At 43.7% G+C, this 14,291-nt stretch overlaps 1 protein-coding gene across 1 annotated transcript in view; it reads right to left on the reverse strand.

Moving 5' to 3' along the window:
• The window catches only part of ADAMTSL3 (ADAMTS like 3), a 389,643-nt gene that overhangs the window by 13,630 nt on the left and 361,722 nt on the right, over window positions 1-14,291 (reverse strand). The window contains exon 26 of the mRNA XM_057543842.1: window positions 10,541-10,745. Within this exon, the coding sequence (XP_057399825.1) occupies window positions 10,541-10,745 (205 nt within the window). The remainder of the gene's footprint in view (window positions 1-10,540; window positions 10,746-14,291) is intronic.

A 14,291-nucleotide genomic window follows, 5' to 3' on the forward strand; every position in this document is an offset into this window, starting at 1 on the left:
CTGTGAAGCCATCTGGTCCTGGCCTTTTGTTTGTTGGAAGATTTTTAATCACAGCCTCAATTTCAGTGCTTGTGATTGGTCTGTTCATATCTTCTATTTCTTCCTGGTTCAGTCTCAGAAGGTTGTGCATATCTAAGAATTTGTCCATTTCTTCCAGGTTGTCCATTTTATTGGCATATAGTTGCTTGTACTAATCTCTCATGATCCTTTGTTTTTCTGCAGTGTCAGTTGTTACTTCTCCTTTTTCATTTCTAACTCTATTGATTTGAGTCTTCTCCATTTTCTTTCTTGATAAGTCTGGCTAATGGTTTATCAATTTTGTTTCTTCTCAAAGAACCAGCTTTTAGTTTTATTGATCTTTGCTATCATTTCATTTCTTTTTCAGTTATTTCTGATCTGATTTTTATTATTCTTTCTTTCTGCTAACTTTGAGGGGGTTTTGTTCTTCTTTCTCTAATTGCTTTAGGTGTAAGGTTAGGTTGTTTATTTGAGATTTTTCTTGTTTCAAAAGGTAGGCTTGTATAGCCATAAAATTCCCTCTTAGAACTGCTTTTGCTGCATCCCATAGGTTTTGGGTCATTGTGTTTTCATTGTGATTTGTTTCTAGGTATTTTTTAATTTCCTCTGTGATTTCTTCAGTGATCTCTTGGTTATTAAGTAGTGTGTTGTTTAGCCTGCATGTGTTTGTATTTCTTACAGATTTTTTCCTGTAATTGATATCTAGTGTCATAGCATTGTGGTTGGAAAAGATACTTGATACAATTTCAATTTTCTTAAATTTACCAAGGCTTGATTTGTGACCCAAGATATGATCTATATTGGAGAATGTTCCATGAGCACTTGAAAAGAATGTGTATTCTGTTGTTTTGGGGTGGAATGTCCTATAAATATCAATTAAGTCCATCTTGTTTAATGTATTATTTAAAGCTTGTGTTTCCTTATTTATTTTCATTTTGGATGACCTGTCCATTGGTGAAAGTGGGGTGTTAAAGTCCCCTACTATGATTGTGTTACTGTCGATTTCCCCTTTTATGGCTGTTAGTATTTGCCTTACGTATTGAGGTGCTCCTACGTTTGGTGCATAAATATTTACAATTGTTATATCTTCTTCTTGGATTGATACCTTGATCATTATTATGTAGTGTCCTTGTCTCTTGTAATACTCTTTGATTTAAAGTCTATTTTGTCTGATATGAGAATTGCTACTCCAGCTTTCTTTTGATTTCCATTTGCATGGAATATCTTTTTCCATCCCCTCACTTTCAGGCTGTATGTGTCCCTAGGTCTGAAGTGGGTCTCTTGTAGACAGCATATATACAGGTCTTGTTTTTGTATCCATTCAGCCAGTCTATGTCTTTTGGTGGGAGCATTTAATCCATTTACATTTAAGGTAATTATCGATATGTATGTTCCTATTCCCATTTTCTTAATTGTTTTGGGTTTCTTATTGTAGGTGTTTTCCTTCTCTTGTGTTTCTTGCCTAGAGAAGTTCCTTTAGCATTTGTTGTAAAGCTGGATTGGTGGTGCTGAATTCTCTTAGCTTTTGCTTGTCTGTAAAGCTTTTAATTTCTACATCAAACCTGAATGAGATCCTTGCTTGGTAGAGTAATCTTGGTTGTAGGTTTTTCCCTTTCATCACTTTAAATCTGTCCTGCCACTCCCTTCTGGCTTGCAGAGTTTCTGCTGAAAGATCAGCTGTTAACCTTATGGGGACTCCCTTATGTGTTATTTGTTGTTTTTCCCGTGCTGCTTTTAATATTTGTTCTTTGCATTTAATTTTTGATAGTTTGATTAATATGTGTCTTGGCGTGTTTCTCCTTGGATTTATCCTGTATGGGACTCTCTGTGCTTCCTGGACTTAACTATTTCCTTTCCCATATTAGAGAAGTTTTCAACTATAATCTCTTCAAATATTTTCTCAGTCCCTTTCCTTTTCTCTTCTTCTTCTGGGACCCCTATAATTCGAATGTTGGTGCACTTAATATTGTCCCAGAGGTCTCTGAGACTGTCCTCAATTCTTTTCATTCTTTTCTCTTTATTCTGCTCTGCAGTAGTTATTTCCACTATTTTATCTTCCAGGTCACTTCTCCGTTCTTCTGCCTCAGTTATTCTGCTATTGATCCCTTCTAGATAATTCTTTATTTCATTTATTGTGTTGTTCATCACTGTTTGTTTGCTCTTTAGTTCTTCTAGGTCCTTGCTAAACGTTTCTTGTATTTTCTCCATTCTATTTCTAAGATTTTGGATCATCTTTACTATCATTATTCTGAATTCTTTTTCAGGTAGACTGCCTATTTCCTCTTCATTTGTTAGGTCTGGTGTGTTTTTACCTTGCTCCTTCATCTGCTGTGTGTTTCTCTGTCTTCTCATTTTGCTTAACTTACTGTGTTTGGGGTCTCCTTTTCTCAGGCTGCAGGTTTGTAGTTTCCGTTGTTTTTGGTGTCTCTCCCCAGTGGCTAAGGTTGGTTCACTGGGTTGTGTATGTTTCCTGGTGGAGGGGACTAGTGCCTGTGTTCTGGTGGATGAGGCTGGATCTTGTCTTTCTGGTGGGCAAATCCAAGTCTGGTGGTGTGTTTTGGGGTGTCTGTGGCCTTATTATGATTTTAGGCAGCCTCTGTGCTAATGGATGGGGTTGTGTTCCTGTATTGCTAGTTGTTTGGTATAGTGTGTCCTGCACTGTAGCTTGCTGGTCGTTGAGTGGAGCTGGGTCTTGGCATTGAGATGGAGATCTCTGGGAGATTTTCACCGTTTGATATTATGTGGAGCTGGGAGGTCTCTTGTGGACCACTGTCCTGAACTTGGCTCTCCCACCTCAGAGGCACAGCCCTGACGCCTGGCTGGAGCACCAAGAGCCTGTCTTCCACACGGCTCAGTATAAAAGGGAGAGAAAAAGAAAGAAAGAAAGAAGATAAAATAAAATAATGTAAAATACAATAAAATAAAGTTATTAATATAAAAAATTAAAAAATAACTATTAAGAAAAAAAAATTTTTAAGTAAAAAAAAAAAAAAAAAAGGACAGACAGAACCCTAGGACAAATGATAAAAGCAAAGCTATACAGACAAAATCACACACAGAAGCATACACATACACACTCACAAAAAGAGAAAAAGGGAAATATATATATATCGTTGCTCCCAAAGTCTACCTGCTCAATTTGGGATGATTCGTTGTTTATTCAGGTATTCTACAGATGCAGGGTACATCAAGTTGATTGTGGAGATTTAATCTGCTGCTCCTGAGGCTGCTGGGAGAGATTTCTCTTTCTCTTCTTTGTTCCCACAGCTCCTGGGATTCAGCTTTGGATTTGGCCCCGCCTCTGCATGTCGGTCGCCTGAGGGCGTCTGTTCTTCGCTCACACAGGATGGGGTTAAAGGAGCAGCTGATTAGGGGGCTCTAGCTCACTCAGGCTGGGGGGAGGGAGGGGTACGGAGTGTGTGGCGAGCCTGTGGCGGCAGAGGCCGGCGTGATGTCGCACCAGCCTGAGGTGCGCCGTGTGTTCTCCCGGGGAAGTTGTCCCTGGATCATGGGACCCTGGCAGTGCCGGGCTGCACAGGCTCCCGGGAGGGGCGGTGTGGAGAGTGACCTGTGCTCGCACACAGGCTTCTTGGTGGAGGCAGCAGCAGCCTTAGCGTCTCATGCCCGTCTCTGGGATCCGTGCTGATAGCCGCGGCTCGCGCCTGTCTCTGGAGCTCCTTTAAGTGGCTCTCTTAATCCCCTCTCCTCATGCACCAGGAAACAAACAGGCAAGAAAGAGTCTCTTGTGTCTTCGGCAGCTCCAGGCTTTTCCCCGGACTCCCTCCCGGCTAGCTGTGGCGCACTAACCCCCTTCAGGCTGTGTTCACGCCGCCAACCCCAGTCCTCTCCCTGCAATCCGACCGAAGCCCGAGCCTCAGCTCCCAGCCCCGGCCCGCCCCGGCGGGTGAGCAGACAAGCCTCTCGGGCTGGTGAGTGCAGGTTGGCACCGATCCTCTGTGCAGGAATCTCTCCGCTCTGCCCTTTGCACCCCTGTTGCTGCGCTGTCCTCTGTGGCTCTGAAGCTTCCCCCCTCCGCCACCCGCAGTCTCCACCCACGAAGGGGCTTCCTAGTGTGTGGAAACCTTTCCTCCTTCACAGCTCCCTCGCACTTGTGCGGTCCCGTCCCTATTCTTTTGTTTCTGTTTTTTCTTTTGCCCTACCCAGGTACATGGGGAGTTTCTTGCCTTTTGGGAGGTCTGAGGGCTTCTGCCAGCATTCAGTAGGTGTTTGGTAGGAATTGTTCCACATGTAGATGTATTTCTGATGTATTTGTGGGGAGGAAGGCGATCTCCACGTCTTACTCTTCCGCCATCCTGAAGCTCCTCCTCATATATATGATTTTAAAATATTTTCTCCCATTCTATGGGCTGTCCACTTTCTTGATCATGTCCTTCGTAGCAAAAAAAAAGTTTTTAATTTTGATGTGGTCCAATTTATTTTTGTTGTTGTTTTAGCTTATGTTTTGGTGTCATATCTAAGAAACCATCTCCTAATCCAAAGCATGAAGATTTATGGCTACATTTTCTTCCAAGAGCTTTATCGTTTTAGTTCTTAAATTTAGGTCTCTGATAAATTTTGACTTAATTTTTTGTATATGTTGTAGGCTAGGAATCCAAGTTCATTCTTTTATATGTGGCTATTCAGTTGTCCTGCACCATTTGTTGAGGAGATTATTCTTTCCCCATTGAATGGTCTTGTCACCTTTGCAGAAAATGAGCTGACACAGATACATGGATTTATCTCCAGACTTTCAATTCTATTTCATCAACCTATGTGTCTCTGCTATGCTAGTACCACACTGTCTTGATTATTACAGTTTTGTAGTAAGTTTTGAAATTGAGAAGTATGAGCCCTCCAACTTTGCTCTTTTTCTAGATTATTTTGGCTATTCTGGCTCCTTTATATTTTCATATGAATTTTAGGAACAGCTTGTCAATTTCTGCAAAGAAGCTGGGATTTTGAAAGGGATTGTGTTGAATCTGTAGATCAACTTGGGGAGCGCTGTCATCTGGATAATATTAAGTCTTTTGATCCATAAATATAGGATGTCTTTTCATTTATTTAGATCTTCTTTAATGTCTGGAAAAAAAACTTTCTGTAGTTTTATACTATTTTTTTTTGAACTATTCTTCCCTCTATGATGAGCTGCCTTTGAACTTTAAACTCATTTTACATGGGTCTGTTTCTATACTATAATTATATTCCATGACTCACGTCTATTCCTGTACTGATGCTGCATTATTTTACTCAAAACAGCTTTGTGGCACGCTCTGACATCAGATAAGGAAAGTCTTTCTATACCTCTAGTCATTTGTTTTTCTAAAAATTTCTTGTCCTCACTCATTCTCCCATATGAATGTCAAAATTATCATAAGTTCCGAAAAAAGAACTCTACTGTAATCTGAATTGGAATAACATTACATGTTTCCGTTCATTTAAAGGAATGGACTGTTCAACTTTTCTGTTATGTGTTTCAATAATGTGTTAAATTTTCCTTATAAGTTCTGTGATGCTTAACTTTATGTGTCATTTCTCACCCATACCTGATCAGGTGAAATTTAATGAGGCTTTGGACTTGGAATCGGTGTTGGAATGGGTTAAGACCTCTGGGGATATTGAGATGGGGTGAGTGTATTTTGCACATGAGAAGGACGTGAATTTGGGGGGGACCAAAGGGCATAATATTATGGACCCGTTTGTATCCCCTCAAAATTTGTATATTGAAGCTCTAACCACCAATGTGACTGTATTTGGAGATAGGGTCTCTAAGGAGGTTACAGGTTAAATGAGGCCATAAGGGTGGGGCCTTAATCTGATAGGAATAGTGTCCTTATAAGAAGAGGAAGAGACACCAGAACTCTCTGTGTGTGTGCACAGAGAAGAGACCATGTGAGGATGTAGTTAGAAGGTGGCTGTCCACAAGCCAGAGAGAGAAGTCTGACCAAAACCAACCCTGACAGCACCTTGATTTTGGACTTGTAGCCTCTAGAACTGGGAGAACATAAATTTCTGCTGTTTAAGGCACCCAATCTGTGGTTTCCTCTAATGGTGCCCTGCAGGCTAAGACAGGGTCTACTACACATTTCTTAAATTTTTTCCCCAGGTATTTTTTATTATAATAGCATTCAAGGTGGTATTTGGAATACCGGTTCTGAGACTTCTGTGCACATATTACTAGTGTTCCTCTGCTCCTTTTCTTGAAGCCTGCTCTTGTCCCTATTGCCTCAAATCCATCTATCTTGTAGCTTGTTGTTGAGCTGCTGCATTCAAAGGGACCCGACCTTGGTTAACCTTTGTACTGGAAGATAGAGACACTATGATTTCCAAATGCAATCCTTGAGGTCAGACACATGCATTCATTGTAGAGACCAATCAGACTTTTCCCCCAAATTAAAAAAGACAGTATTAGAAACAAGGCGATGATTTGTGTGTGTGTGTTTTATTATATATTAGTCTCTTAAATCAAACAGAAAACAAAAAGTGGAGCTACAAACCAAAGTTAACAATAGTACTAGCTTTTCTCATCGCCCGTCTATCTACTTTTACCAGAGGTCTTTATTTCTTCATAAGGCTTTGAGTTACTGTCCAGGGTCCTTGACTCCAACCTGAAGAACTCCCTGTGGCAGGCAGGTCTGGTGGTTAAGAACTCTCTCAACTCTTTTTTTTTTTTTTTTTTTTAAAGGATTTTTCTTATTTATTTATTTATTTATTTATTTATTTTTGGCTGTGTTGGGTCTTCGGTTCGTGCGAGGGCTTTCTCCAGTTGCGGCAAGCGGGGGCCACTCTTCATCGCGGTGCGGGGACCACTCTTCATCGCGGTGCGCGGGCCTTTCTCTATCGCGGCCCCTCCCGTCGCGGGGCACAGGCTCCAGACGCGCAGGCTCAGCAATTGTGGCTCACGGGCCCAGCTGCTCCGTGGCATGTGGGATCTTCCCAGACCAGGGCTCGAACCCGTGTCCCCTGCATTAGCAGGCAGATTCTCAACCACTGTGCCACCAGGGAAGCCCCTCAACTCTTGATTAACTGGGAATGTCTTGATTTCTCCCTCATTTTCGAAGGAAAGTGTTGCTAGATATAGGATTCTTGGTTGACGGTTTCTTTCCTTCAACACTTCAAGTACATTGAGCCATGCCATCTGGCCTCCGAGGCTCCTGATGAGGAATCTGCTCATGACCTACCTTCCTGGCAAATCTTCTCTCAGCTTCATAGACTTTCATAATGTACCTTATCGTGTCTTATGCAACAGAACATTTTGTATAGTATCGTGAAGTCAGTTAAGTTGTAACATTACTTTGAGACCAGAACTTAAGGAAAAGGAATTGAATATTTCAAGTGTAGACATTATGAGGTCTTTAAAATTATTACACATTTTCAAACTAGAAATAAAAAGGCCACTGAAGTATCCTACAGATTTTAATTTATAACAAAGTGAATACCAATATCTAATAACACACGTGAAGAAAAATTTCTTTGGGATCCTTTTTCCTAAGTGTAAAGGGGCCTTGAACTCAAAAAGTGAGAAAACCACTGTGGTGTATCCCCAGCTGTGATGGGTCCATTTCTTGCTCTGACCTCACAGTGCACCACTGTGATGTACTTCACAAAGCCCTATAAAAGAGAAAGCTGGGCCCAGGTTTTTGGTCCTTAGAGCCCAGGAAGCTGCTTTTGGTGACCTGACGGCCTTGGACCTACAGTTAGCTTGTTTTTTCCTTGTTTCTGCCATTTTGTTGATTTTTTTTTCTCTTTTCTCTACTCTTTTTTATTTGTCTCATTTTTCTCTCTACAGTTAGCATAGTCAGTATTGTTGGTATAGTTAGCACAGCTGGTATAGTTAATAGTTTATTAGCGTAGTTAGTGTAGTTAGTACTAGTTAGCGCTGTTGGTACAGTTAGCATAGTTACCGTTGTTAGTAGAGATAGCATACTTAGCACTGTTAGTACAGTTAGCATTGTTAGTTAGCATAGTTAGCATTGCTAGGTAGTGCTGTCAGTCAGTGTAGTTAGCAGATCACCATGATGCAGGGCCTCACAGCCAACTCTGCTGACAAGGAGGCTCATATTGATGACTTCGAGATCCTCCACACCATTGGTGAAGGCATCTTCAATAAAGTGAAGTTGGCCCGGCACATTCTGACCGGGACACAGGTGGCTGTCAAGGTCATTAAGAAAAGGCGTCAGAGCTTCTCAAGTGTCCAGGCACTTTCCCGGGAAGTGTGCAATATGAAGGCTCTGAATCACCCCAATATTGTCAAACTGCTGGGGGTGACTGACACGGAGGACACTCTTTTCCTGGTGATGGAGTACGTCAGTGGGGGGGACATGTACCACTATTTGAAGATCCATGGCCGTATGACAGAGGCGGAGGCCCGAGGCCCGTTCCAGCAGCTGGTCTCCGCCCTGCAGCACTGCCACCAGAGGGGCATCGTGCACCGGGACCTGAAGCCAGTGAACCTCCTCTTTGACTCCAACATGAATATCAAACTTACAGACTTTGGCCTCAGCAACAAGTGTGATGACACTGGCCTACTGGACACGATCTGCGGCACAGTCCCTTATGCTGCCCCGGAACTCTTGCCGGGGCAGAGGTACCGCAGCCCTGCGGTGGACGTGTGGAGCCTGGGAGTAGTGCTCTACACCATGGTAACTGGTCCCAGCCCTTTGTGGGAAAAGACTTCCAGGACCTGCGGAAGCAAATCCTACAAGGGCAATACCCCATCCCACCTTATCTATCTTTGGAGATAAGGGATCTATTACAAAAAATGATTGCCCTCAACCCCAGTGACAGAGGCACCTTACCTGACCTCATGAGGCATCCATGGGTGAACATGGACCAGAAGGAGCCACTCCACCCACCCTGTGAAGAGGACCTGGAGGTGACAATGGTGAGGACTCTGGGCTTGAATTGCGACCAGATCCAGGACACTGGAACAGGCAGTGTGAGATCCAAGAAACCCAGGTGGGGGTCTCCATCATAACTGTGAGGCCCTTCTCTTCCAGGGGCCTCAGTGACAGTGAACTTGAGCCTTCTCCAAGCCCTGTGGTGTCCTCCCTGCAAACCAGGTGGCTCTACCAGAGAAAAAATGTGCAGCTGCAGGAAGACCAGCAGGCAGGGCAGAAGACCAGTGAGTCTGCCTGTCCCCCACCCAGCCTGGAGTCGAGGACTGCCACCCCCAGCCCAGCCCCCCAGCGTGGCACTGGGACATCCATCTCCAGCAGCAGCGGGATTGGAGCCCCAGAGGGAACCAGCTGCCCCCTGGGTGTGTCCAACACTGGAAGGTCCTCCCACACTGGGCAGCCTGAGAGTGTGTCCTCATCCACTCTCTCTGGCCACAGCCAGAAAAAGCAAGGGGTGGCTGGGAGAATCTGGAGCTTTATTTTAAAACATCTTTGTTGCAAGCTGCCCAGCAAGAGGCGTCATAATAGAGTGAGCCCATGTGAACCCCATGGATGACCGAGGCAGGAAAGTCAGGCCACCGTGTTCCCTGGGGCCCGGTCCGGTGGAAGATGAGTGTGTTCTCTGCACGGCCTTCAGAAGCATCGTATCTAAGACCCTGGCCAGCTCAGAGGATGTTCTGGAGCAGCCCGGGCGACAGAAAGCGAGGTCACCGTGGCTGCAGGTCTGCCCCTCAACCCCCACCCCACCTGGGTGAAACTTGAGAGACTGGACTGTCATTCCTGGGGCACGTCTCCCCTCCCCTACTCTTCTGTCTTCCGTGTTGGTGGGGGAGGGGGATAGTTCTTGTTCCAAGAACTCCTTGGTTCTTCCAATTCTAGTTAGTAAACTTGATGCTCCAGAAAGATGTATCACACTCTGCTTTGCGTCGTCCCTGCACAGAATTGGGGCTGTGCATTTTGCAGTTAGACAAGTGTGTAGCCATGCAGTGCTTGGAGTTAATCAGAACAACTAAAGGGAAAAATGATCTAAGAGAATTAGCACAATGACTCCCAACAGCAACAACTGCTGCACTGCAGGGCAGAAATGCAGAAAGTGTGTATTACCTTCCTGCACTAACACCACCGAACATTTTCAGAAGGGCCAAGGGGAACTTTTGGTCCCTGCGGCCTGTGTTAATTACAACAGAGAGGCCCATTAATAGGATAACAAGGTCCCGTGGACCAGCCTGTGTGCGGTGTGGTAAGGTCCCTGTGCAGCTGAGTTTCATGACTGTCGTGCAGCAGTTGGGCTCTCCTGTTCCCCTGTGCAGAGGGGCCCTGATGCATGGATTTATTTTAGTTTAGTTTAGTTTTTTGATGTGGGCCATTTTAAAAGTCTTTATTGAATTTGTTACAATATTGCTTCGGTATTATGTTTTGGTTTTTTGGCCGCGAGGCATGTGCGATCTTAGTCCCCGACTAGGGATCGAACCTGCACCTCCTGCACTGGAAGGCGAAGTCTTAACCACTGGACCACCAGGGAAGTCTCTTTTTTAATTTTAGTTTTTTGATGCATGGGTTTCACCACAGGGAGTGGATGATTATACTAGATGATCATACTATCAAAACACTAGATTTGTCAGCGTTACCTGGTTCCCTGGTTCAATAAGCCCTTGAACACACGGGTGACTGGAGCAGAGTCTTCTTCCCAGAGGCCTCTCTCTGGGGGCACATGCTCTCGGAGGCATCACCTGCACAGTTCCATTAGCTCTCGTGCGCTTACAGGTCACTTGCCGACTGCGGAATCCTTCACCGCAAGACACAGAGCACTCTGACCACGTGCCCGTGAACCACCTAAGAACAAAAACTACAGGAGCTTAGTAAGCACAGGTAAGACAGATCCTAAAGGGAGTGCCTTCTAAAGGAAAAATTAATCCTAAGATGATGACTGTTTCAGGGCCCTCACACGTCTCTCTGGGAATGGGCAGCAGCACAGATAACTCCCAGCCACATGCTCAGATTTGCTTTTACTCAGAGAAGCAACAGAATCACCACGTAGAGACAACCAACATAGGGGTGGGATAGAGCCATCTTCACGTATGTAAGGAGCCATGACTTGTGTGGCTTCATAGAGTAGAGCTAGGGCAAAATTAGGTGGAAACTTCAAAAAGGTGGATTTCAACTCACTGAAACCAAAGGGAAGAAAATATTACTAAAGCACCTATGTGCTCTTTGTGCTCTGAGATATTTGCATGTTTTCTTATGTAATTGTCATCTTGTTCCCATTCTTGCAAGGAAGACAGCAATGTCCACAGGGTTAAATAGCTATGGTCACATAACTAACATGCCAACAAAGCTGGGACTGCTTCTAGATTTATCTGACCCTAAAGTTCATAATGATTATAGGAGACTGAACTTGGAAGTGGACACCTTGGAGATATTGGGTGCTCTGTCACTCAAGATGTTCGAGCTGCCACCAGGATACTGCAAGAGTAGGGGTTCCTAACCTGAGCCCCATTGTTCTCCAAGGGAACCATGGACTTGGATGGGAAAAGGATTACATCTTCATTGTTACTAAGCTGTAACGGCAATTGAGTATTGCCTTCAACTGTAAAAATGTAGGCAACAAGATATAGTAGTAGTAGCAATACCTGTGATTTTGTTACCAGTACAAATCATAGCTATTTTCACATGACATGAAAATTGTGGCAGGCATCCAAAACTGCAATTACATTCATCACCATTTCAAAATCAATTGTACTACTAGATCCTATTATTTAGTGTGTTAATAGAGAAGCAAATTTACTACTACATCACACATTTAAAACTACTTCAGTAACTATATTTCAATATAATTAATTGGCTTCCTTTGTACTCAAGTATATTTTATTTTATAGATTTAAAACCCTTGTTTGAGAAGGGAGCCATAGGCTTCTCTAGACTACGAGGGGTCTGTGGCACTGAAATGTGAAGGACCCCGATGTAGAGGGATCTAGGTTTAGATGATCTCTACTGTTTCTTCTAGGTATGAAAGTGTATGACTCTATTTTTTCTAGGAGTGGCTAAAGGGTTGAGAGTACTTAAAAAATAAGGATAAATTTCCCAATGTGAATTCTCATTGTGAGAATCAAGAATTGACATAAACCAGTTTTCTTGGATCAAATTCCTCCTAGTTATTTTAGCATCAGTTTGCTGCTTCCTGCGGGACAGATGACTGTTGCACAAGCTCTTCCTTTGAAGGATAGGAAGAGCTTATGCAAGAGTCAAGGTGCCTACGGCACTGGAAGACAGGTCCAGTTGTCTACGGTATCCACGGCTCTTCTAAGAACGTGTTCCGAGTCATCTCTTTTGTTTCATGGTGTGACCATGCCTCCCACTTCTCCTCCAAGGCACAGATCATGGATCCGGGGTGGGCATTTGCACAGGGCAGTGAGCTGTACAACATTATGTACACCTCCGATTCCTCCTCAGTAAAATGAGGTTGATAATAGTGTCTGCCTCACAGGTTTGTGCTCAGTAAGTGCTACTACTGTTTGGTTTTTGTCTTGGTTTGGTTTTTTGTTTGTTTTTAATGTGAATTTTGGCATTGTGAACTAAAATATTGCCTGCCATATCAGTAAACAAAGGATGTTGCAGCCATGAAGCCATCACATTACGGCCGCCCTGACGGTGCACCACCCCGAGGAGACTCAGGATGAGAAAGCACAGGATACTGGCCCCAGATAGTGGAGGTGCACATCAAAGGAATGATTTGGTAAGCTCAGACTCTTGCATCTTCCCATACAAAGGCGCTAAATTCCTTAAATTGAGATAGCTGGTTTTCTTTAATTAACAGTAATCTTTTGATGTTCCAACTACCTGGTCTTTTGTTGCAAAAACTCCTATATATCGTGGCTCCCTAATCCCCTCCTTGCCACTTCAGAACAGTTTCTCAGCATTATCTGCAATGCTATGTCCCAAGCTTGAAGTCCTCAGAATGTCTGTCGAATAAAACATACCTCTCGACTTTTAGGTTGTGCATTATTTTCAGTCGACGGCATCATTGGTCAATTAGCTGCTAGGGACTATGCTATTCAATCATTCATTCATTCTTTTAACCAATATTTTTAGAGAGTGTGCAATGGGGCAATCACTGTGCTGAGTGCTGGTGATAACTTGTTAAACACACCAGCTGTGGATTTGTTCTCATAGAACTGATGGTCCAGTGCGTGGGCAAGACAGGCAGATTGTGGTAAGAGCTGTGCAGAAGAATGACACGGAAAGAGAAAAACATAGAGCACAGGGGTCTGGGTTAGTTTGGGGACTAGAAGGTTTCCCTGAAAATAGATGGATAGGAATAACTAAGTGAAACGAGAGTAAGCAGTATGTGCAAAGGCCCCGAGTCAGGAGACAGAATGGTATATCGAAGGGACCAAAGAGACTATTGTGGATGGAGATCCAATAACCAGGCTGGGAGAGACAGCAATGAGACAGAAAGGCAGCCTGAGACCCAAGCACGGAGGGACTTTTATTCTTTCACTCACGTATTCAGTCAGGCAGCAAATAAGTACTGGGCCCTTACTATGTGCAAGGCATTATTTTAGACATTGGGGGATAAAATGAACAAGATAGACACAGTCCCTATGCCAGGAACTTTGACCTTTGTCCTAAGAACTATGGGAAGGCATGGAAGGGTTTTTTGTTTTTTTTTAACATCTTTATCGGAGTATAACTGCTTTACAATGCTGTGTTAGTTTCTGCTTTATGGCAAAGTGAATCAGCTGGACGTATACATATATCCCCATATCTCCTCCCGCTTGCGTCTCCCTCCCACCCTCCGTATCCCAACCCTCTAGGTGGTCACAAAGCACCGAGCTGATCTCCCTGTGTTATGCGGCTGCTTCCCACTAGATATCTGTTTTACATTTGGTAGTGTATATATGTCCATGCCACTCTCTGAGTTCATCCCAGCTTACCCTTCCCCCTCCCCGTGTCCTCAGGTCCATTCTCTAAGTCTGCATCTTTATTCCTGTCCTGCCCGTAGTTTCTTCAAATCCATTTTTTTTTTGTTTTGTTTAGATTCCATATATATGTGTTAGCATACGGTATTTGTTTTTCCCTTTCTGACTTACTTCACTCTGTATGACAGACTCTAGGTCCATCCACTTCACTACAAATAACTCAGTTTCGTTCCTTTTTATGGCTGAGTCAAGTTCCATTGTATATGGGTGCCACATCTTCTTTATGCATTCATCTGTCGATGGACACTTAGGTTGCTTCCATGTCCTGGCTATTGTAAACAAAGCTGCAATGAACCTTGTGGTACAGGACGCTGTTTGAACTATGGTTTTCTCAGGGTATATGCCCTGTAGTGGGATTGCTGGGTCATATGGTAGTCCTATTGTTAGTTTTTTAAGGACC

The sequence above is a fragment of the Balaenoptera acutorostrata genome, chromosome 3 (genome assembly GCF_949987535.1).
Source record: "Balaenoptera acutorostrata chromosome 3, mBalAcu1.1, whole genome shotgun sequence".
In the NCBI taxonomy this organism is placed as follows: domain Eukaryota; kingdom Metazoa; phylum Chordata; class Mammalia; order Artiodactyla; family Balaenopteridae; genus Balaenoptera; species Balaenoptera acutorostrata.